The sequence below is a fragment of the Lycorma delicatula genome, chromosome 1 (genome assembly GCF_047948215.1).
Source record: "Lycorma delicatula isolate Av1 chromosome 1, ASM4794821v1, whole genome shotgun sequence".
Lineage (NCBI taxonomy): Eukaryota > Metazoa > Arthropoda > Insecta > Hemiptera > Fulgoridae > Lycorma > Lycorma delicatula.
Window position 1 is genome coordinate 24,985,263 of NC_134455.1, and position 26,221 is coordinate 25,011,483.

At 33.9% G+C, this 26,221-nt stretch overlaps 1 protein-coding gene across 1 annotated transcript in view; it reads right to left on the reverse strand.

Moving 5' to 3' along the window:
- Nucleotides 1-26,221, reverse strand: part of Aatf (Apoptosis antagonizing transcription factor) — a 97,862-nt gene that overhangs the window by 37,559 nt on the left and 34,082 nt on the right. The window contains exons 4-5 of the mRNA XM_075379633.1: nt 21,686-21,870; nt 3,456-3,502 (exon numbers count right to left, since the gene is read on the reverse strand). Of these exons, the coding sequence (XP_075235748.1) occupies nt 3,456-3,502; nt 21,686-21,870 (232 nt within the window). The remainder of the gene's footprint in view (nt 1-3,455; nt 3,503-21,685; nt 21,871-26,221) is intronic.

The window sequence follows — 26,221 nt, forward strand, 5'->3', positions numbered from 1 at the left end:
CATTTACTGTGATTGTTACTTGGACAAGAGAATTCTTGTTTTACCAAACAGATTGATAATCATGATCGCTAACCACAAACATTGCAACCTAATTTTAAAAATGCTGCTAATATTAACAGTAAACAATTTTAGAGATCAGAGAATAGACATCATGGAAAATATCAAGGAATATAGATAATTTTATAAATGCTTTATTTCCAAACATGAACACAGGTAGTAGGATATATTATTGACAAGAAGTAAGGTATTTTTAAATTGTATGAAAACCTTGGATTCAGAGAATAACAAAAGTATAAAGCAATTTATAAAAAATATACCTTCAACTAAAAACAAAATGTGAATGACTCATATAGAGAATGTAGTATGTACTACATTTTCCTATTTCTCTTGTTAATATTATGAATTGGACAACTCAAAATTAATTTTAAAGACTCTATCTATTAACAAACTTTCTTGGGCACTGGTAGCAGATTTAAAACTTCATGGGATATAAATAATGAAACTAATAATAATGTTAAAATACAAGAAAGGAAACAATAAAGTTTTTCATAGTAAATTCATGATCTTAATTACAAACCTGTTAACATGAAACTTGTTCAACATATATATATATATATATATATATATATTACTACAAAAGAATTAAGCACTACTTTTTAACTGATATAAAATTTGTTTTTGAAAAAATCTTTCCAGAAAAAAATTAAATAAAAAAACATAATGGAAAGATCTTGTAATGGAAATATCTAATAACTCACCTTATTTGTGAAGATTTGAATTTTCCCAAGTTTTTGAAAAACTAGGGAACATGACTTACTCTTTTTTTAACAAAATAATATCTGAAGAAAAATAGACTTTAACAGACTTACAGGTCTTTATAATACAATTTTTTTTGGATAATTTTTTTTTTAATGAAGTTCAACGTAAAAATACTGATTAAGATCTCCAAATTGCATTCTTTCAGTTCTTATCAATAAACTTATAAAATACAGAATTTATAATTTTTTACTAATTTGGTTAAAGAGTTAGATTTCTAATAACCAGTTTGTTTGTTGCATTTAGGAAACAGAACAGAATTTGCAACTTAATCATATATAACATACCTAAACGGTTTAATACTTTTGAATTCAGTAGATTTGTTCTGCAATGTTAATAATAATTAATTTTCCCAAGCAATTGCAAAACCTAATGCTAACTTGATTCTTTGAGAAGATATACTGAATATATCTGAAGATAATCTAAAATTTGTTCAGTTATTAGTGTTTGAATAGTTAGGTGTCATCAGAAGCTTATTTCTAATTATTAATAAAAAGTTTATATTGTGTTTGCAATTAAAAATATCAATATTATATTAACAACCTTGACACTTATGTTTCTTAACAAATTTAACTTTATCTAAATTGAACGCTACCAAAGAATTGTCAAATCAATATTTTTCTAAATGTTTATCATTGTTTGTTTGAAACCTACCTAAAAACCTTGCATAAAATCTTGGGGGGATTCTTATATTGAAAATCACAAAATCTAAAAAATGGAGATTCACTGGACTAACTTTCAAATTATAATCCAGTACAACATGCAAATCTTATTTAAAAAAAAAAAAAAAAAATTATTTACTTTTACTTTACTTAATAATCTCAAACCAATCTAGAAATGTATGAACATGTCTACAACACACTAATGTAGAAGGTAACTAAAAATAGCACCACATACTAGTTAAAAAGACTATCTAAATTTATTTTGGAACAGAGCTACTTCTTTAACTTTCACTTAATAAAAAATACCTATTTTGAAACTTCAAAAATTTATTTGTTTTTAAAAAAAGCTATTATTGCTGAACTGCATAAAATCTACTTTTTTTCTGAATTGTTCACCATGGAATATGCGAGATCATTTATTTATTTACAGTTGTTTCTTTTTTTCTGTTTTTCTATCTGCCCAGTACCTCTTCATTCTTTCTAATATCGCTTTCCTTTGTTCTTCAGAAAGTTCAGCTCTGTTCTTCTTGTGTTTTGGCGATTCTTGGAACATTTTATTTTCATTTTTTAATATTCTCTTTAAAATTTTTCTTTCTCTTATAATTTCTTCAGTTATCTTCATCAGTTCTTTCATGTTTTCTTGGACTTACAAGAACAACCATTTGCCTTTATTTTTTTTTTACTTTGGAAGAAATCAAACATTTTTTTAGTCAATCTACTGTTATGCATTCTAAATAAATGGGAGTGAAACGCAATTTGTCTTTTCTTATCGTGTCTGATAGTTTTTCAATTTTTGTATAAAGTTAGTTATTTAGAATTAATTTTACTCGATTATTTTGAAATCTCGGACCTAAAATTTTTCTTTCTTTTTTTTCTAGATTTTTCTAGTCCTTTGTTGCACAGTCTTAGGGTTTCTGCCACATAGAGTGCTTCCAGCTTTATTTTAGTTTTAGAATGTTTAAATTTTGAGTTCCATGATAAAGACTGTTTGTAATATGTATTTTTTGTAGCTGGAAAGCTAACTCCATTTTATTAGCTCTAACTATTAACACTTTTTTATCTAAAGAATTCAAACTGATCCATTTTTCAAGATATTTGAAATTATCAACTTTCTCAATTTTTTTTATTATATGTACTAAGAAACTTTGAGCAGTTTTTATCATTAGTCAAAATTTTTGTTTCCTCATATACAATTTTTGGCCCCATTTTAGCAGCTTTTCTAATTCTTTAATTTGTTGTTCATTCAAGCTTTTAGCTAGAAATGCCATATCATCATTGAAAGCTAAACAGTTAATCTTTAGTCCTTTAGTTTCCAATCTTATTCCACTATTTTTGTCCAAATTTTTACCATGCTCCAACTACCTTTTCAAAAGCAGAATTAAAAGGTAGTGGTAAAAGTCCATCTCCTTGCTTTACGCCAGTTTCAATGGGAAAAGGATCTGATAATCTCCCAAAAAATTTTATTTTAGAGCACATATCATCACTTAATGTTGTTTTGATTAAGTTTACAGTTTTGTTATCTAAACCTAATTTTGTTAATGTTGAAAAAAGTGATGTTCTATTTTGACATTTAGAATATTCCATAATATTTCTGAAATTAAAGATTTCTGCAGAAGATCTATTTTCCTAAATCAACCCTGATATTCACCCAGTTGTGGATAGAATCTTGTATGTAGCATAATAATTTATATGTACATAACATAATAATATAAAATGCATTCACTATTAGACATAAAACTATTTTTTTTATTAATATAATATAATACAATATATAATAGTAATAATAAATAGTTAACCTATCAATTAAGAAATGAAAGTAATTTTCATTTTCATTATTTCATGCTGATCTAAATAAAAGAACACACCAGACTAAAAAGTTGAAGAGTAGTATAAAAAAAAAAAATAAGAAAAGAAGTTTGACGTCCTATGGCAAATAATTTATTAGAAAACAAACAGTAACATGATTTTAGAACCTACCGATTTGAAGATCTTCTAAACTCTGGATAACATTTTATCATATCTTTCTGAAAAAAAAAAATTTTTTTTTGATAAGTATAATTTTACAAGCTGTGGATGATTCAAATTAATCCAGTGTTCGAAGGTAAAAATAGAGTATTACCTCAGAATTCTTTCAGAAATCGATTTTCATGAAAATTTGTAATTAAGCTTATCTAACTCTCTGCTTCAAAAGTTATATGTTCCTGATGTGTGCTTTTTTTTGGGGGGTGAAACTACCCCTTATTAAAAAAAATTCAAAAACCGTATATTTAAATTTTAATAGATTGAAATCATGTTTAAACATGTTGAAATCAAGTTGTGTAGAATAAACATTTTTTTATGTTGTGGAATGTAATTTATGGTGTTTTACTACGTCTGAACCCTTAGAAACCACCCTTTATGATGAAATAAAAAAAAATTAGTTTTCAACAGTTTGAAATGTTTTAATGGTGCATTTATAATGAATTAAAATCCTCTTACTGTTTATAACATAATTTATGATTTATTGCAACGTTTCAACCCTTAACAACCCACCTCTTATGAAAAAAATTGTTAAAATGATAGATGTAAGTGTTCTGTAGCTCAAAAACATTAAAATGTGTAGAATAAACATTGTTTCATATTTCAAAACATAATTTTTGATTTATTAGAACACTGCAACCCTTATAATCCACCCTAATGACAAAACAAAAGTTTTCAACAAATTAAAATGATTTAAATGAATCATGGTGCATTTAAATGAATTATAAACTTTTTACATTTCTTAATGTAATTTATAATTTATTGCAACGTCCCAAACCTTACAAACCAGCCTCGTGAATAAAATTAACAATCATGTTTACTTAAAATTAAAAACTAACACCATGTATTTATTCTTTTGGTTTTAGAAATACTGATGACACCATATAAAAGAGATACACATTCACATATATACATGTAAAATATACTATATGCATTACAGACCCGTTTAACCAGACCCCATTCAAGCGAACTTCTGGATTATCCAGACTGATATCGGGAAAGGCATTTTTAATTTTTGAAAATGAAATATGTAGTGTTTGTTATACAGTAGTATTAGTATGTAGTAAATTAACATTTTAAAAATAAATTAAATAAAGGAAAAAAGTAGTAGGCCTACTGTATAATGTATCCATTTTATTGGCAGCTACTTTGTTATCACAGTTTTTATGTACTGGAGTACTTATTAAAAGTATATACGTATTTGGTTTTAGATAACTCATGTACTGCTTACTGTAAAAATTTACTTTTTCTGAGATTAGAATTGTTGTGCAGTATTTTTGTACAGTAGTTATAATGAGGGTGACGTAATGTTAATGACCAGATGTATAGGCCTATACACTCTGCATGCTCTATTTTTGTAACCTTTATTCAGAAAAGTAGTACAGTACCAGTATTCATTGAACGTTGTAATTGCAAGATGTAGTTTGCTACAGTAGTGAACATGATTGAAATGTTTTGTTCTGTATGGAGTAATTTAGTGGAATGGCAACTAAAAGAAAAAAGGTAGCCATTTCTATCAAAGAAAACTTAATGCGCTATTTCGTATAGATAAGGAGGAATCCGTAAAAAAAAGATTTGTGATGGATTAGGTGTAGAAAGCAAACAGTTTCGTACTAGAAAAAACACAGATTGAAGATTTCTGTTAAAAAATGGTGGCTAAAGATAGTTTCGGCAATAGAGTGACACTATCAGAATGGCAAAAAATAGTCAGCTAGTTGAAGCTTTATTTATGTGGTTTACCCAAGAGAGACAGCATGGGGTTCCTACATCAGGTGCCATTTTACAATCTAAGGCTTTAATTTTAAATGACAAATTAGGTGGTGATCTGTCATTCACAGTAAGTTCAGGTTGGTTAGACAGGTGGAAGGCTCACCACAGAATATGACAGTTCAGTGTATCAGGGTAGAGTTTATCAGGGATCATGTTGCTAGCGAAAATTATATAATGACATTTTCAAAATTTATAAAAGAACAGAATTTATCACCATCTCAGATTTTCAACACTGATGAGATGGTATTATATTTTAAAATGCTACCTATAAAAACTCTTGCCTCAAAATAGACTCTGCTGCTAAGGGGCATAGTTTGTAAGCAAAGAATGATGATTCTTTTACGCAGTAATGCATCAGGCAAGTTGAAGCTGCCACTTCCCCAGGAAAATTGGCTAAACCTCTAGCACTAAAGAATATTAGTAATTTGAATGCACTTCCATGCGTATACAGGTTACAAAAATCAGCACGGATGTCTTGCGATAGTTTTTTTTTTATTCTTCGTCTCTGAAGTGAGATCATATTAGTACTGTAGTGATTTCATTAAGCTGTGTGTACGTATATTATACATTTCTGAATTAGAATTACCTGGACTTTTGTTCATCTAGACAACTTTTGGTCCCATCCAGTCTGGTTAAATGGGGTTGTACTATTCAGCTATGCACACAAAATTCTATCATCCATCAGCAGGTGTTCGCCTAAGGTGTGCTCCATTACTTTTCTTTTCCTACCTATACGTCCGTCCATCTATATATAAAAATGTGTGTATAACACACACACACACACACAAAATTTAAAAGGATTATATTCAATTCCAATTCTTGTGGAAAAGTCATTTGTTTCATAGCTGATTTTTTCTCTGAAAAAGCGACACAATCGTTTTATTTTCATCATAACTTTGTTAGTTTTCATGTTAATGACTTTTACCAAAGCTAATTTTAAAGGTCTTTTCAAGCATTTTGAAAATTAACCTACAAGTTTTTCTCAAAAAAATTTTTGTTATTCCGTTATTTAACGTTGAAATGTTCTAACCTTTCAACAGAAAACTGAAGTCTATCAGTTTTCTGTGAACAAAAGGTTACCTTCAATAAGGCATAACTCGGTTCATATTGCATCTACAGAAACAGAAAAAAAACAATATCTTTGTTATTTTATAAGCTTCATTTTTGCTAATAATAATTTTTTTGATCAAATATAAGGTTTTTGAGTTATTCATGAAAATTCAATATTTTCAATCACGAATAACTCAAAAAGTACTGACTCTACAAACATTTTTTGCTTAGAATTTATTCCTCCATTAATTTCTGCAGTTATTTTGTCTAATAATTTCTACTCCTGAGAAGGGGTGGCATCCACCCCTAGGGTAAAGCACACATCGGAACTAGAAAAATTTTGTTCCTTAAGCTATTCCCTAATTACTGTCTAAATTTAATGTCAATTGGTTTTGTCCGAAAGAATTCTGAGCAAAGTACCATCAAAGACTGGACTAAATAAGATTCATTCAAATTTACTTAGTGTGAATATAAAAAGATCTATTTACATCAGTGAATTGTAAACAATTGCCATTTAAAAAAAATTACAACTAATATTTAATATATGAATAGACAACTTTGGCTTACCAATTATATTATGTGGAAAGTTACTTTTTCTACAAAAAATAATGGTTAACACCAGAAAATAACATTTCTAGTTAATACCAGAAATGTTAGAAGAGAGAGAAATGATGCGGCAGTTGCAACACAATTAACAGTAAATTTTTTCAACAGAATACTAGGTCTGTTCAGAAAATAACTGAACATTTTTAATTACGTGCCAACAGATTTATTTAGTGACATGCGGTTGGCAGCATTGTGTTCCGCATAACCTCCTCTGTAACCACAAGTTCTTAAGATTGTTGATATGTTTTAATTTTTGTGTTATTTTTATTTGAGTGTAACATGTTTTAAGTGATAGTAGCAATTTTTCTAATGTGTGAATTTCAGAAGCAACGATACATCGTAAAATTTTGTGTGAAACTGGTGAAAACTTGCAAAGAAACGTTTCAAGTTTTGAAACAAACTTACGGAGATGATGCTCTGCGTCATACACAATGTTATGAATGGTTTTCCTGATTCAAAAGTGGTCATCAGTCGACTGAAGATGACCCTCGACCAGGAAGGCCTTTTGAGTTCAATGTTGAGACCCACGTTCAGAAAATCAACAATCTGGTGCATGCAAATCACTGACTGATTGTCAGAGAACTTGCAGAAGAGGTTAGTATCTCAATTGGATCATGCCATGACATTCTGACTGAAAAGCTGAACATGCATCCAGTTGCAGCAAAGTTTGTTTCTTGTTTGATGACTGAACAGCAGAAAGAACATTGAGTGGAGGTATGTCGGCAAACTTCTTGAACAAGTCCCAATGACGATGAAACATTCATGCAAAGGATCATAACAGGAGATGAATGCTACGTTTACGGCTTTGACGTTGAGACAAAGGTTCAATCATCAGAATGGATTGGCAAAGGATCTCCACGATAGCATGTCAGTCTCGATTCAATGGCAAAGTGATGCTCTCTGTTTTGTGCATACTATTAAGACATTCTACAAAGATTATGTGAAAAAATTTGTAAAAGGAGACCACAATTGTGCGACACAATTCATGTTTCCTTCACGATGGCAATGCACCTGCACACTCAGCTTTGTCAATTCATCAGTTTTGTGCCAAAAATCAGATGACTGTCTTTCCTCAGCCTGCCTACTCGGCAGACCTGGCTCCTTGCGATTTTTTCTAATTTCTGAAATTCAAATCGGTGATGAAAAGATGTTGTTTTGAGACTACTGATGACATCAAGCAAATTTGTCATGGACCTTAAAGGCCATTACAAATGAAGCCATCCAGGATGACTGCTTAGCAAAGTGGAAACACTGCTAGGAAAAGTGTGTGAATACGGGAGGGGAGTACTTTCAAGTGGACAAGGACCAATAATCTGTAAAATTAATAATAAAGATTAAAAAAATGAAGTTTGGTTATTTTCTGAAAAGACCTCGTATACATACGTTTAGCATCAAGTTTCAAGTTCTGTATTAAGTTATATTTTTAGGAAGAAGAGATGGCCCACTGCTAGAAAAAATTTGATGAAAAGTTTAGAATATAAAATACAGTTCAAACATCTTATAAGATGTTTTTCTGATTTTCTCAGAAAAAGATCCTTTCTCTTACTGGCATTTTAGATACAGTCTATCCATACTTGCAGAACTTATTGATAAAAGAAAAGCAGATCATGTCAATAAACAACTGCATAAGTGATTTGTGACTTTGATAGACAATACTTAAAGCCAGATCGAGCTTCACTTAAAATGTCTTCCATTCAATCCATTTATCAATTATCCTACCTAGTATTTTGGTTTTCTTCCTACTTTTCTAACTTGCCTTTATTTGTATAAATTAAATTTCTACAATTGCATTAATACCAACAAACAGTGCCAAATGCTTAATAAATTACCTTTATTTGTTGTTCACTTATCAGCTTATGCAATTCTTCTTCACAAATCATTACTGGTACTGTTACTGTCAGTCAGATAAAAATAATTTATTTATTTGCCACCTGATAAGTAACAATTATTTTAATCCTTGACAAAGGCTTTTTAACCATCTTAATGACTGTACATATTTTTATCACTGTGATTTGGAAACAATAAAACTCATTTTAGTATTAACATTTTTAACAATCTTCCATATGAAATAATATTTTTTGTCCATCCCATCAAAAGCCCATAAAGGTAATATTAAAGTTTCACATCTGTACATGTAATGTCATTTTTAATTCAGTTTTGTTACTAAAAAATGTTATAAAAGGTATTTTTGAATATTTCTTGATGATTATACTGCATATTTTGCTTCCAGAAATAAAAATGAGAACTAAGAGACAAGAAATAACTAATTAAACTTCTACAAGGGTACTGTTTGTTGGTAGTATCAATTATGCCTGACATAAACAATTGACTAGTGAAGATATGCACTGCATGTACATTAATTGTGTTGTTTTTGCTATTTATGTTAGTCAGTTAAATAAAAGTCCAGCAGTGACATGACTTAATGGAAATCATTTGTAATGTAGGTATACACGTATGGATAATATTGTTGATCTTTTGTGACAATGAATATTGCATGAAAAAATTTTGTAATGATATTATTTCTGAATTTGTAATCTTAAACTATAAATACCGCTGTAATAAATAGGTGATTTTTAAGTGTAAGCACTTAAAAAAAAAAAAAACTTTGTAAAATGTTGTACAATACCGTACAATACCTAATCACCACTTTAAATTAAATCCAAGTTTTGAGTGTAAAACTAACAGTAATAATGTATAAAGAATATGATTACATCGTTGTACACGAATTTCCTTATCAATGCAAACTCATATCTTTAAAATTTTTACCAACTTATCAACAATCACAATTATCTGATGATCAACAATAACATCTGACAGAAGTTCAAGGAAGACAATTAACAACTTTTTTCTTACTAAGACCATTTTATTGGTGGATGATTTTGTGACTAATGAGACGTCATATTGTCTGAGAGGAATTGCTGCTTTTTGTGCTGATATTTTATCTGTGAAAATTAAAGAGGCAGAGGTACGTCAGGTAACTTGCAGTTCTGGTAGGAATAAAGCCCTGGTTTCAATGGAATCATGGTGGAGCTCCTTGCTCATTCTGTCAAAATTTGTGTTGGCAATTTGACTAAAATTTTTAATAAGATGCTCTTTGCTGGTTTTTCCCTGTTTTCTGGAAAGAGGGTTAATACCTTTCTATACCTTTAATTTTTGTTTAAAGGTAGATCCTTTAAACAAGGATCCCACTTTGAGCTCCAATGATAGGGCAATTTAATGCTCTTGCTAATTATTGGAAAGGTTTTTGAGAAGGTATTGCATCTTTGTATTACTAACAGATTAAATTCTACTAAGTTTATAGATGATCGGTATGATTTACACCCAGGCAAGGGAAAGGAAGATGCTATTCTGAAAGTTATGAACATTGTTTCTTCTAGTGAGCCTTAGTATGTCTTAAGCATCTTTTTGGACATATCAGGGACCCTGTTTCAGCTGCAGAAGCATGATTGCATGTAGAATGTGTTGTACAGCTGTTTTAGCAATTGCAACATTGTTCTTCAAGCTAGTGTTTCAGAAGAAGAAAATGCTATCTACAGGTTATCCGCGGCTACTGTTTTAGGACTTTTGCTCTGGGTTGTTGAACTCAATTTTTTGATACAGTTGAGGTTACCAAGTGCATGCCGCATCATCGAGTATGATGGGCTTTTGCTACTTAAAGGGAGAGTCGAGAAACAAGATCGAATTTACGGCAACCCAGGCTTGCAAAATACTCCAGTTGCAGAGTTTCCAACATAAGAGAGTGTTTAGCCTACAGAAAACAATGATGTTCCAAGGCAACATCATCGTTGATGTATCAACTTCATTGCTATTAGCTGTAACATGACAATCTCGTGTATCATTGGCAAGTCATCGAATTAGGCATGTCCTGCTGCAGCAGTATTTAGGTATTATCCTTTATGAGAATCTTCGATTCAGGGAAGACTTTCAATATGTTGCCAAAACGGCTTGCTTTGATCGGTGTCCAAACAGCAGTTCATCCTGACTGGGAACTTAATTTCAGGACCATGAATGTTCTATATAAGGATGTAGGTAAGGATGTATGCTGCACCTGACTGAGCTCATCGAATGATGTACAAATGTTATGGGAGTATTTTGTTGGGAGCATTATCTTTGATTGGTGCCTATAGTACTATCTCTCAAGAGGCAATTCTTACTATTTCTGGTATTAAGTACATTGATATCCTTGTGACTGAGTGCCAATTACATTATGATTCTAAGAAGATAGGCCAACTTACCTATGAGAGCAAAAAAGACATTAGACGACCAATGTTTCCATTTATGGCAGGTCATGTTGACTGAATCATCCTATGGCCATTACATTCATGGTATTTTTCTTGATGTGAAAAGTCTGTAGTTAGGTGGATTTCCTTCAATCAGCGTAATACAGTTTCTTTCTGGACATGGTGCTTTTCGAGACAGGTTGGCCAGATTTTGTTTAATTCAGGCTTGTGTCCAGAGTATAGGGCCAATGATGTGTGCCATATCTTACACATAGACCCAAAAGTTGCATACATCAAAATTAAAGTGTTTATAAATAATAGTATAGTTGAAAAAATTCAATTGGCTATCGCAAGATAGCACCTTGGGTATTAACAACAAACCTAGATGCCATTATGTTGTGTATTGATCACACGACGCTTACAGTAGTGTTTTGTATATTGCTTGGTAAATATGTTGTTTTTCCAAGAGCAACAAGTTTTCATTGTTGAACATTATTTTTCCAGTTGTTCTTATGCATGTGTTGTAGATGAATTTCGTGGGAAATATCCGGATGTGGCAGTACCTAACAATTTGATCATAACGTCATTACTTGCCCATTTTAGAGAATGCAGATTAGTTGCAAATAAGAAAAGAACCGAGAGACTGGCCATTTTGACTGATGCTAAACTGGCTGAGATTAAGAATGTGATGCAGCATTCACCTTTAAAAAACTTGAGGAGACTATTAGTGCACTCTCAGATTTTATATGGAAGTGCTCAGAGAGCTATGAAGCAGTTACACTTTTGTGCATATCAGGTTTACATTGTTGAAGAATTGAGGTAGCTGTATAAAGAAAAGCACTTAAGTGTACTGTACATGGTTTCGGTCATTTGTTGACAAACATGGAACTGCAAAGCTTGACTGTGTTTTCTTCACTGATGAGGTGTTATTTCACCTTAGTGGCTACGTGACCAGTCAAAACACTAGAATTTGATCCACTGAAAATAAAAATGTGTTACACAAAAACCCCTTACACTCTAAGAAAATGGCTGTGGTATGCTATATCATTTTGTCAAATAGTGGGCTCCATTTTCTTGAAACTACAGTGAACAGTGTTGTGTACCAAGACATCATTACATAGTTTATTGCGGTTCTTGAAGAGGATGAGTGTGATAGTTTGTTCCAGTAGGACAGTGCCAGATGTCACACATCTAATGAAATGATACATTTCTCGTGCAAGTTTTTTGGCGTTCGTACCATAACTAAAGGATTATTGCCCCCATGTTAACCTGATTTGACTTCCCCAGATTTCTTCCTGTGAGGGTTATCTTAAAGGAAAGGTCTAAAAACAAGGCCACACACACAGTGGAGGAACTAAAGATGAACATAACAGAAATTATCATCAGTATACATATGTTCCATACAGTGGCCTCAAACACGGTAAAGAGAGTTTGTACAAGCATTATGAACAGGCCAGCCACTTTGAGCATATATTGTGAAAATAAAAAAATCTTTTAAATATTATTACTTAATGACTTTTTTTTTATTACTTTGATGTAGGTGACTTTAGGATCTCTCTGTATGTCTGCTACCGGTATGAAGTTGAATGTACTGAAGTAGCTAGAGAGCTTGTGAGGATCAATTCTGGTTTTGATCTTCCAATTAAATAGAAAAATGAAAAGGAATGGAACATAGTTACTGGCTTCCTTAGATTCTTAGCTCTGTGGAGGATGACTGAGAGGTCTGATGCTGTTATAGATGTACAGACAGAATAGCAACCCAGGTGGCTAGGGGCCCACCTGAGTGCTTACTTTGTCAAGATAGGCATTTTGGCATCAAGTCCCGGTTAGGTGAAATATTTTCTGTTAGGATGAGAAAACTCTGGATGTGTGGAAAACTCTGTAATAGAGCTGCGATGTGGAAGAGTATAGGCGCTGACCTTGCTCCTGAAAGTAGACCAGAGCAGAAAGATAGGGTATGTTTTTATTAGAGGCTTCTTAAATCTTGAATCAGTTTCTTGATTTTTAAGTAAATGAAAGGAGTTACTTGTTTTTGTTGGTATGGGATAGAAATTTTGGTGTTTAAAAGACTCAATCAAATAATGATCTAACTGCATAATCTAATTGAAGTTAGATGTAGGAAGATTTTATGTGAATTTATTTATTTAGCATATGGCACCAAAACACAACACCAATTACAATAAAAAACTACAAACAAAGATATAACAAATTAATATATGCTACTGATTCTGGAGTTGCCATCAGGAAATCTTCAGGATTCCCTTCATAAGCTGTCCTAGGGCAAACTTCTGTGATGTGTTTAACAGTTTGATTTTCACCACACTCACAAAGGGGCGTCTGTGTTTTACCTCATTTATGCAGAAAATAGGCGCATCTACCATGCTGAGTTCGTATTCTGTTTAGCGTTGACCATGTCTTATGTGGCATGTCAATACCCGGTGGCCTTTGAGTAATACATGGGATTTGGTTATTCTGCATTGTGGTCCATTCTTGTTGCCAGGCATCAGTTAGGTTAAATCCGTCCTCTGTGGCAACAATTGCTGTTTTGATAGGTGGATTTCTAGATCAAAGGCAGCCACGATTGGCATCCTCAATGTCCTCATGTATTGGTAAGTTTCGATTGTCCATAATCTTCTTGTACTCTCTTACAAGAGCGTTCATACGGCGCAGGTTTGGGGGTGGTATGTGGCTCAATACCGGGATCCATTCTACGGGAGTAGACCTGATAACCCTGGCAATCATTCTCATAGTGTTATTAAGTTGAGCATCAATTCTATGAACATAAACGCTGTTAAGCCACGCTGGCGCACAATATTCAGCAGCTGAGAAGACAAGGTTCAGAGCCGATGTGCGCAAAGTGGAAGCCGATGCTCCCCACGTTGTTCCACAGAGCTTACGTATAATGTTGTTTCTTGCTTTCAATTTCTCTGTAGTTTTCATTAGGTGCTCCTTAAATGAAAGCGTTCTATCAAGTGTCACCCCTAAGTATTTTGGTGTCTTATTGTGAAAGAGGCATGTATTCTCGAATAGAATTTTAAGCTCCATATTAGCAAACTTGTTACTCAGATGGAAGCATGACAACTCTGTTTTACTAGCATTTGGTTGGAGGCGCGCCATCTCCAGAAGCACCTTCCCAGTTTCTCCAGGTCAGCCATCAGGACCTCCTCCAATTCTTCAAATGATCTACATTTTATCGTTAGCACCCAGTCATCGGCGTAGCCATGCTTTTTAGATCTTGTCTCTGGCATGTCAGCAACATAAAGGCTGAAAAGGAGAGGCACAATTACCGACCCTTGCGGCAGGCCGTTCTTGAGTCTCCTTGGTGAGCTTATATCGGATCCCATGATAACTTGGAACATCCTGACATTCAACATGTTATTAAGGAGACGAGCAGTTAGTTTGCAAGGGATTACACAGAGGACCTTACAAATCATGCCTTCTCTCTAGACAGTGTCATAAGCGGCTGATAAATCAACGATTGCAGCAGAGGTTTTAAGATTTCTTTGGAATCCCGCTTCAATGTACGTTGTGAGTAAGAGAACTTGGTCGGTTCAACTTCGTTTTGGCCTAAAGCCTGCTTGTTCAATCGGTATAACATCATATATCCTCTGTAGATTCTGTTGTAGATAAGCCTTTCTAGTAATTTATGTCACTGATAGCATTGCTATAGGCCTGTAGCTCTAACATAAGTTTGCTGGTTTACCTGGTTGTAAATGGCTACTACCTTCAATTGCTTGAACTCTCTGGGCATGCTACTAGTCTGCATTATGTCAGTGAAGAATCTGGCCAGCCAAAGTTTTATGTATTTTCTGCAGTTTAATAAAAATTCCAGATTGATACCATCACACCCTGGTGCTTTTCCTGGAGCAACATCTTTGAGCACCGACTCAATGTCTTCAAGTGTAAAAGGGTGAGTGTAATCAGTCCCTCCCACTTCTTCCTCAAGTTTCTTAGCGTTTTATCTCAACTGGGTGTGCGCCCTGTCTCTTGGTGCTCCGGATGTTGTCACTATGTGGGATGCTATGGTGTTTGGGGAGATAGTTGGCTTTGGTCTCTGAATAGGAAATCCGCTTCCTAATCTTCTTAGCAGAGTCCATGCATGACAACTCGAGGTCTGAAAGTTCAGGCTTCCCACTGCTTCTGACCATTTCTGTAGCCTTGCAGCATCGAGGCTATGGAGAAGCTCATCTGCCACTTCTTGATCACCTGTCTCAAGGAAGCTTTGGTAGAGAACTACGTTATTTTGGGACCACCCTGGGATATATTCTTTGCGAAACCCTCTAGAGATGCACTTCTTAGTGGTACTTGTTACTGCTCCAATAAATCTGCTATAGTTTTTGCTGATTGGTGGTATCCAGCCTAGGCATTTATCCAGATCCCTAGAAAAATTTTCCCAATTAGCCTTTTTGAAGTTCCATCTAGGGCAGGGTACAGAGGTCATGAGAGAAATTTGGCTGCCTGCCTCTATAATAACTGGACGGTACTGGCTGTGGGGAAAGTCACAGAGAACTTTTCAGGTGACTAGCAGCGGCTGACTTTTGCTATCAGTTGAGGTGAAACATAGATCTGGGTTATACTCCTGCCTCAAAATCGCTGATTAAAAAGTAAATTGGTCTTTAGCATCAAACACAAGACTATGATTCTCATCCTCAGCCTCTCTCTTTTTCCTGTTTAGCCTCCGGTAACTACCGTTTAGATAATTCTTCAGAGGATGAATGAGGATGATATGTATGAGTGTAAATGAAGTGTAGTCTTGTACATTCTCAGTTCGACCATTCCTGAGATGTGTGGTTAATTGAAACCCAACCACCAAAGAACACTGGTATCCACGATCTAGTATTCAAATCCGTGTAAAAATAACTGGCTTTACTACGACTTGAACGCTGTAACTCTCGACTTCCAAATCAGCTGATTTGGGAAGACGCGTTCACCACTAGACCAACCCGGTGGGTTTCTCATCCTCAGCCTATCTCACCAGAACTTCACCGTTCGCATCACAATCCTTATAATTCCATTGCACGTGGTGACTATTAAAATCACCCGAAGACTGCATGATGAGGTTGTATTTAGATTACTGAAGTTGACCATGATGCATCTGGCGGTTTATAGATATTGGACATTCCCGATTTTAACTACAACATTATGAATTTCATTGTCTGTGGAGGTGGAGATGAGAATGGCGTTTCCTATATCGCGTCTAATGTAAGTAGCGACGCTGTACACATCATGGTATGTGGCACCAAGTAATTCATATCCAGATATTCTGCCTCTTTTCTGCAATTGTTCCTCAGTGTTACAATGTGTTTCCTGGATTGCAACCAGATCAATATTGCCATTCTTCAGTAGTTTCAATAAACACGGGCTCTTAGAATAACTTATACTTTCCATATTTTGTGGCAAATTCAAACCGAAGGTCCAAGATTTCTTGTTGGCAAGTCCTGAAAAGGAATGTTGGGTATATCTAGCGATATGGCTGCAGTTTATAATATTGTGGGCTTGTGTCTGCGTGGTCAGGAGAACCTATCTTCTTGGTTTGTCTGACTCCCAGTATCTGCTAGCTCATTTAGAGTTACCCAGGGTGCACCATGAGGAGGCGAACTAGCTTTACATCTTTTATGTGAAACTCTTCCTGTCAAATCAACCAATTTGCAAAAGCGAATTGGTTGATTTGATAGTTGAGGGTTGTAAGTAATGTAGCTGGTCCTGGTTGGAAGTGGCCATATGAAGGCAATAGTAGATTGTGTAACTACAGTGACGGAAATATCTGCCGAGCCATTTGCATTGAAAAGTTGGGTTGGAAACTCATACGGGAGAAGTCATACAGATTTTTCATTCTGTGATTAATACGTGTTTTTGGTTGGTTTATTGTGGTTTGGCTATTTTTGGATATGTTAAACATTCTTGACTTCATTACTGGATAACAGACTAACAGTTTTTTATAGGATTTTTAACTCGGTGCTATATCTGTTGTGTTTGTTTGCTTGAAACTAAGAAGTGTATTTATTATTTTTAGTTTGGGTAGGTTGATCAATTGAACTAATTTAGTTATTGGGCAGCTTTAGTAATTATTTTAATACTTAATTGTTTGGTTAAATCTTAGTTACTAACTTAAGTCACAGACAAGTCAATACTAGTTGGTGATGTCACTACTGACGTTCAATATAAACAAAGCCTAGGCCAGCAGTTCATGAGATTTTTAGCTGGTGTGGCAGGAAACAGCTAACTTATAGGTTAGCTGTTGAATTGGCGCATGAGTCGCACTTTTCACATTATACTTACAACTGTTTGAATATTCCAAAAAGCTTTTTACCTTCAGTTGTTTATATTCTGTCTTTGAGGGTATCATTTTAAGTGGAATGAGGTAGAGAATACAACTGTAGTGCGCTTTGGATGAAATATGGAACCAAAACCCAAAAGAAAGGAAAAAAGGTGCTGAGAGGGGGCAGGTAGGAGTCCCACAAGGATAAATCCCCAGCCCCTGGCTCTTCTCATTGCCCCCGAGGTCATGATCGTATAGGTGGGTTCATCATCGCCTTTAGAGGGAAAAGAAGTCAGTATGCGAGCAATGGCTGCAACGATGGAGACAGGTGTTGCTGAATCGACACAAACTGCTGAGACAGTACAAGAAGTTCCTGAGGCCAGTCTCCTCAGAAACGGAGGAAGCGCCGCCAGATAGTCTGGAGGATTTAATATCACATTTGGGAGAATGTCTTGAACTTATAGCTGAATATACCAGGTGTGTAAATATGAAACCGGAATTTGCCCATAGATAGCCCTAGCTGTCAATGTAGTTACTGTCAAACTGCATCATTGGTGCCATTTTCTTTCTTTGACACATGACAAAAGGTTTTCAACTCACAACATCATAGTTTTAATTAGTGTTGAACATGTCGAGTTTTGTACCTACAAACTCGATTTGCGGACAGCATTGATTTTATGTTACCATTTAAATAAAACTGCTGCAGAATTGCATCAAATGCTTGTCAAAGCTTACGGTGAGCTCTTGGTAAATCACAGTGCTTAGAGTGATTTAAAAAAAAAAATCAAAAGTGGCAATTTTGACATGAGAAATGAAGAACGTGGAAGACCACTGAAAAAGTTGAAGACAGCAAATTGCAAGCATTGTAGGATGAGGATGATGCTCAAACGCAATAACAACTTGCAGATCAATTAAATGTAACATGAGAAGCCGTCTCCAAACGTTTGAAAGCCATGGGAAAGATCCAGAACTAGGGAAAATGGGTTCCACAGGAACTGAATGAAAGACAGCAAGAAAACCGAAAAACCAATTGCGAAATACTACTTGCCAGATACAAAAGAAAGTCATTTCTCCAACGAATTGTGACAGGTGATGAAAAGTGGATATATTTTGAGAATCCTAAGCGTAAAAGATCATGGGTAACTCCAGGCGAACCATCAACATTGATTTCAAGGCCAAATCGCTATGGAAAGAAGACAATGCTCTATGTTTAGTGGGATCAGAAGGGTGTGATCTATTATGAGCTGCTAAAACCTGGAGAAACCATTATTACTGAATGCTACGGGCAACAAATGATCGATTTGAATCATGCATTATGTGAAAAATGACCAGAATATAAAAAAAGGCAACACAAAGTGATTTTGCTTCGTGGTAATCCACCATCACACACAGCAAAACTGGTCAAGTAAACAATTGAGGTGTTCAGCTGGGAAGTACTTTCACATGCGGCTTACTCCAACAGACTTGGCTCCGTCTGACTACTATTTATTTGAATTGATGGAACACATACTTGCTGAGCAGCACTACACTTCTTATGAAAATGTACAAAAATGGCTCAATGACTGATTTGCCTCTAAAGAGCAACAGTTTTTTTGGTGTGGCATTCATAAATTGTCAGAGATGGGAAAAATGTATAGCTAGCAATGGACAATATTTTGAAAATATTTTTTATCATTTTCATACAATAAACGTGTATTTTCTATACAAAAATTCCAGCTTCATATTTATACACCTGGTAGTAGTTGGGACGGAAGACTATATAATGACTCATCTCAAGGAGTTATGCAAGATAGAAAAGGCTTTTGTGCTGTTGAGCGAGTTGTCTCCTCCCATATCTGGTATCAGCCAGGTGACCCAGACTGTGGACTTGGGCGAACTGAAAACAGCAGAAATTAAGGAAAGAAAGTCCTTCAAGACAAAGGTGAAGAAAAAACTGGAGAGCGTGAGAGTTACAAACAGTTCTTTGTTGAGTTGTTGCATGTCGCCCATCTGTGAAGATGGGCGGCGATAATGATGCACAGGGACTCTGATCCTACTGCGTTTGAAGGCACCTCCTGTGGCTGAGTTATGCTTAATTGTGGGTTCAGAGACCCAGGAGGGGAGGAGGTGGTTAGGTTTAGTCGTATGCATACATACGCCATTAATAACATCTTGCAGAACCTGTTACGAGTTCAACACTGCCTTGTTGGGGTGTGTGTAAATGGTATTCCGCCACCTCACCTAAAAAAAAAATAGGCATTTGCATCGGTGGCATTCTGAGAGAAGCCAAACTGATGACTGTGTTGTGTTATCATGTTTAGAAAGTTTAAAACATCAGGTTTACGAATGGAGGGGGTGGTGTGGTGACCAGGGTCGTCACAAGGCAGGTAACTTCTCCTACAAGAGTCAACATTTCATCAACATATGGACTATAGTGCTAATTAAATTCAATATTAACAGGAAGTTAACCACCAAAAGACTGTAACAAATAAGTAACTTTAAACACTAACACCAATAATCAATTTTCACAGGATCCTGTATTATCAGTTGTAAAGTTTTACAATTACATCAATCAATCGTTATTAAAAACCTTAAATTTAGAAATGCCTACATTATCACTATTTATTTCAGTAAAATTTGTTATGGCGAACAACTCCAGAAACAAATTCAAATAATGGTAATTGTCATAACAAATTTTAGTGTTATAGATGGTGATAATCAACTTTTACAAGGTTTTTTAATAAAAATTGATTGATATAATTATAGAATTGATTACAAAATGATGATGTGGGATCCTGTGAAAATCGACTATTGGTGTTGGTTTAAAGGTTATTATTTGTTACTGTGTTTTGGTAGTAAAGTTTCACTTTATATATATATAGGGTTCATTCATGGGAACCAGATGTTTTTAAAATAATCATAAAAAATTGAATATTTACTTTAAAAATATTTTATTGGTACTGAAACACTTGTTAAATCCAAGCATTTTTTACTTACTCATGAACGAAAAATTATGTCCGGCAAGTGATGTCCATTTTGGGCTATACATTGTTGTAGCCTTTCACGGTAACTGGCCTCAATTCTTTGCAGCATATCTACATCAACCTGGGTGACGTGATGAGGAATTGCGATCTTTAGGTCCTTCAATGTACGCGGTTTATTGCCGTACACACGCGATTTCAGAAACCCCCACAGAAAAAAATCACAACTCGGGGGACCGAGGGGGCCAAGGAATGTCGCCGAATCTGGAAAAGATCCGTCCCAGAAACAAGTTACAGAGAACAGCCATCATTAGGGCAATGATGAGCTACAGCGCACACAGCGAGGGCCGCTGTGTGCGCTGTAGCTCCATCCTGCTGGAATAACACATTTTGAAAATCGACTCCCCGGTTTCATAACTCAGGGATGAAAAACTTATTCAACATCGCAATGTAATGATCAGCTGTTACAGTTATGGCAGCGTCATTTTCTTAAAAAAAAATATGGTCCAATAACACCGACCTTTCCTATTGCACACCAGACAGTCACCTTTGGGCTATGAAGTGGTTTCTTGTGAAGCTGATGTGGGTTTCTTTCTGCCCAATACCGGCAATTCTGTTTGTTGACGAAGTCATTCAGATGAAAATGGGCTTTGTCACTCATTAACAATAACAAATTTTCATTTTCTTAAAAAATGGTAAGCATTTGTCGACAAAATTGTAATCACTGTGTGAAATCTTGCTCGTTTAACTGCTGCATGACGGCTATCTTAGGATGGAAATGCAGGTCTGTATGCAGAATTCGTCTTACCGTACTTGTGCTCATTTGAAGTGATGCTGAATGCATCTGAATAGAGCGGCGTGGGCTTCTGACAATGGCTTCCCTTACTTGTTCGATGTTCTCTGGAGTGCTAGCAGTTCGTCAGGAACCCGGTGGTTTTTTCTTCAATATTGAACCACTTGTTCGAAGGTTGTTTACCCATCGCAATATTGTGTTACGAGAAGGGGCACTTGCATTACGATGGATATTAATGACGGCGGAAATCTCGCTGAACAGCACAAAACTGTCATACGCGTACAGGCGTTGGTCTAGCATCCACGGCTCCATCTCAATGACTAAAATGTAAATGGTATGAACAAAGGAAACGTCAGACTCCAGCCACATGCCCCTCCCACCCAAGTACAATCCACTTCAAAAATATCTGGTTCCCGTGAATGACCCTGTATTAAAATAGGTTAAAAAGGCTGTGATAGTAAGTTATGGGTGATGTTTTCTAGTTCAGGAATATTACAAAAGAATAATAACAATTTTGCACCTTAAATTACCTGAAGAGGAAGAAGTAACTGCAATAAAGCTGTAATATTTTTGCACGTAGCTGAAACTTTTTTATGATCATTTTCCGAGAAGCTTGATTTGATTGAAGAAAAATTGTCAAATTGCGGTAACTTGTTTGAAGCAATGAGAGCTTTTTGTAGTTTTATTCTACATTCCAGAAGACTTTCCCATATCACTGAAAAAAAAAATCAACTCAAATTAAAATTATCAAAATAACTCTAACTTTTTAACTGCATTTTTTTTTTTTGGCACCAACAAATGTTCGTTATTAGCACCTGGAAACAATGATTCTACAATATATAAACTAATTCTATATCAACCTGCACTAGTATAATGATATATAAACTAAATAACAGAAAAATAAAAAAATAAAATTAAAAAAACAAAATGCACAATTATACAGGAAATAGTATAAAGAAAAGTACAACATAAAATACAAAAAAAAAACATATTACAATGAATATTAAATAATCTAATATAGATGTCCGGCTTTAAGAAACAAGATATTCATATTATCTGCATATTGTTTCTGAGAATATCTCAGATGATAGTTCCTAATTTAAATTTCTGATGCAATGTCCCATAACACACACAGTCCACAAGGATGTGGTATATCATTAGTTGGTTATCGCAGCGAACTCAAAACGGGTGCATGAGTCCGATTTATTAGGTGTTCATGTGTAACAGTAGTATGCCCTACTCAAAAATGGCAAATAATAGAAATTATTATTAACACATTGAAGCCGAAGCCCAAAAACTTTCAGGCTGACTGAAATACGCTAATAGATGCTCGAAAACTTTCAGGCCATCAAATTTAATTCTATATAAAAGCTTCTACAGCTTATTTTCATGCTTGGGGTTTTGTAAACCATTGAAGACACTGAATAATAGTTTAGTTCACGTTAACCTGATATTACTGTGCTCTGGTGCAGATTTCTGAAATTATAGAAGAAAAATAAACTATTTACACACTGAGGTTGTGAGTATTGTTTACAGTTGAGTTTCATTCTTGAGGTGTAAAGTTTTTTCTTTATATTGATGTTATTTACTTAGTGTGTGTTTATTGTGTTTTCTGGTAAAGTTACAAGACTGATAAATCTTGGTTTTTAATAACAAAGAAGCTTGTAATTAACTATTATTTGTGATTATGCATGTTTTATTTATTTTCTTTTGCTTTTATTACTGACAACTGTTACTATTACTGTCTTTATTATATGAATGTTTTTTTCGATGATTACAACATCCAAACCTGATGTCATCGTTGACTACAATAAAAATAAAACTGGTGTTGATAGAAATGACCAAATCATTGCCTATTATCCTTTCAAGAGGAAACAAATGAAATGGTGGAAGATTCTTTCATTTTTTTTATGATGGCTGTTCAAATTCATTTCTCCTTTATCCAACCTCCAAACTCGAGAAAAAAAAAATACATTTAGAAAAGTTAATTGAGTCATTCTAGTAGAATTGGACAATAAAGGTGGATCTCTTGCTTAAGAAATAATTTCTATGTAAGTTGCTTCAGACAGATTCACTGGACATCACTTTCCAGACAAAATTCCTCCAACAGAAAAAAAAGCTTAGCCAACATGGGTTTGTAAAATATGTTTGGAAGAGAGTAAAGAATATACTGGAAAAGCAGGAAGACAAGAAACTGGTTGGTGGTGTTCCAGCTGTGGTACAGCACTGTCTTCCAGACTGTTTCAAACTATACCATACCAAAGCCAAATATATATAGACTGATTTCAAATTTGCTTTTTGTACATGTTTATTGTTATAATTAAGTGAATACTATAGGTTTTTAATTTGTAATAATTTAGAGATAGGATAGTAACTTTATTTTAGTTTTCAATCTTGTAAACTTAGTGAAAAAGCATGCAGTACAGTGAACTTAACACTGTCACAATTTTATTTTTTCACTTTTTAAACATATTCAATGAATCATAACACAAATGGTGAGTAGTCTAATTTTTTTCATTTATACACTAAAATAAACTGCATGATTTGGTCTTTAAAATGGTATATAATGTAATTATATCCATGTTTATTTTAAAACAAATTTTAAAAACTACCTAAAATCTCCAGGCCTGAACATGGTTACAATGGCTAGGCTTCAATGTGTTAAATAATAGAAACCTCCTCCCAATGGTTATTCCAGATTGAGGAGCTCCATGGCAGTGCAATATCCTTGATGTATCGGAGTTTATTATCTACTGCAGCAGTCCAGTCACTCTGTGACCTTCCTCGAAGAGTGCATTTAACAGAATTAATAAAACTGGTAGCAGTAACATGTGTGGTGAAAGATACTTTGCTACATGTATCTCTAGCACTGGAATCTGCACGTTAATTACCCAGGATTCCTACATGGCAAAAGATCCAGCAGAAACTCACTTGCGTGCTGTGACAGTTCAACTCAGCGATTGCAATATGAATTTTGTTTTTTGACTTGCTGATATTTTGAAAGGTTATTTATAAATAAATAGTCACACAGAATATGATTAATCATTATTTCTTCAAATTAGATGAAAAACTGAACAGAAATAACTTAAAATTTATCTAAGTAAATTTTGTTATTAAAACTGTATTACAAAAAGACTGAGCTCCATAGATCTGGTAGTTACGTTAATAAATTGTTTTTAGATACATGGAAATTGATTTTTGTGCTGAAACATTCAATTAATATTACATACTAAAATACTTCTCTACTAAATATTACAGAAAAATTCATTTTTTTTGGAATTATATTTAATATTATAAAAATGCTTATAATTTGATAACTGGTAGTTATCGGGAAGAATAAAAATTCAACCAACTAACAAGTGCTCCATGTACATAAATATTTTACTGAAATTAATAGCTATGAGATTCATATTATTCCTCTGTAGTGTTAAATTATATTTAAATTCTATTAAATAAACCACCTAGTACTGAGATAAGATGTATTTTACATTAAATTTTCATGAAAGTACTCTTGTGAGATCCCACATCCTCAGTTACGATTGAAATAATTCCGTTATTGCAGAATAATCTCTAAAATTAAAATAATGAAAACTGCCTGTTAATTTAAATGCTACCTGTTGCAATTTTTATAAAACTGTTCCTGTCAAACACTGTCTGATGGTTTATTAATAGAAATTTTGTTTGTATTTAGTTTTCTAATGTATTTAATTTTACCATCTTTATTAATTTATAATATTTCTAAATTTGTGTTAATATCATAGACAGAATGTTGATTTTTATATAAATTTTCAAAATTAACTCTTTATTTTACATAAAAACATTTTTTTGTCTTCAGTTACTTGATTGGTTTAATGCAGCTCTCCAAGATTCCTTAACTAGTGCCACCAGTCATTTCATTTTGGTATATCCTCTACATCCTACAACCCTAGCAATTTGTTTTACATATTCCAAATGTTGCCTACCTACACAATTTTTCCCATCTACCTGTTCCTCCAATATCAAAGCAACTATTCCAAGATGCCTTAAGATGTGGCATAAGATTTTTTATTTTAGCTATATTTTCCCAAAGTCTTTTCTTTTCATCAAGTTGTTGTTAACACCTCTTCATTTGTCACTTTATCCACTGATCTGATTTTTAACATTCTTCTCAAGCACCACACTTCAAATGCTTCTAATCTTTTCTTCTCAGGTACTCTGATCATCCAAGTTTCACTTACATAAAAAGCTGTGCTCTAAACATATACTTTCAAAAATGCTTTCCTGATGTTTAAATACATTTTTGATGTAAGCAAACTATATTTCTGACTGCAAGCTCATTTCACCTGTGCTATTCAGCATTTTATATCACTCCTGCTTCGTTCATCTTTAGCATCTTTAGTAATTCTACTTCCCAAATAACAAAATTCTTCTACCTACATAGTCTTTTCTTGTCTTATTTTTATATTCAGTGGTCCATCTACCTTATTACCACCTCATTTCATTACTTTATTTTGTTCTTGTTTATTTCCATATGGTAGTTCTTGCCATGCCATTTGGTCTTCATCCGCACCACTCATTGTTTCTTCTAAATCTTTTTTACTCTCAGCTAGATTTAATATCATCAGCAAATGTAGCATCTTTATCTTTTAACCTTGCACTGCTATTCAGGATCTAAACTGTTCTTTAACATCATTAACTGCTAGTTCCATGTAAAGATTCAAAAGTATCAAGGATAGGAAACATCCTTGTCTGTCTCCCTTTTTTATTACAGCTTCTTTCTTAAAACACTACATAAACTTATAAAAACAGTATGTAGTTATTTTGATTCTGATGTAATCATCTTCAGTACTATAACATAAAAAAAATAAAATAAAAAAATTTTTAACATTAATAAACTATCAATATTTTTGAAATAAGGAAAGGAGAACATGTGGCTTCTTTGAAGATCAACATGTTACTCAGGGCAAGGTTGAAGAAAAGTTGCTGGAAGTTAGGTAAGTGTTGGTGGGAGGTTTGTATATAAATTGGTGAAAGTTGTTAAAACAGGCCGTGAGGTGATTACATTTGTTTAAATCTAGATAATACAA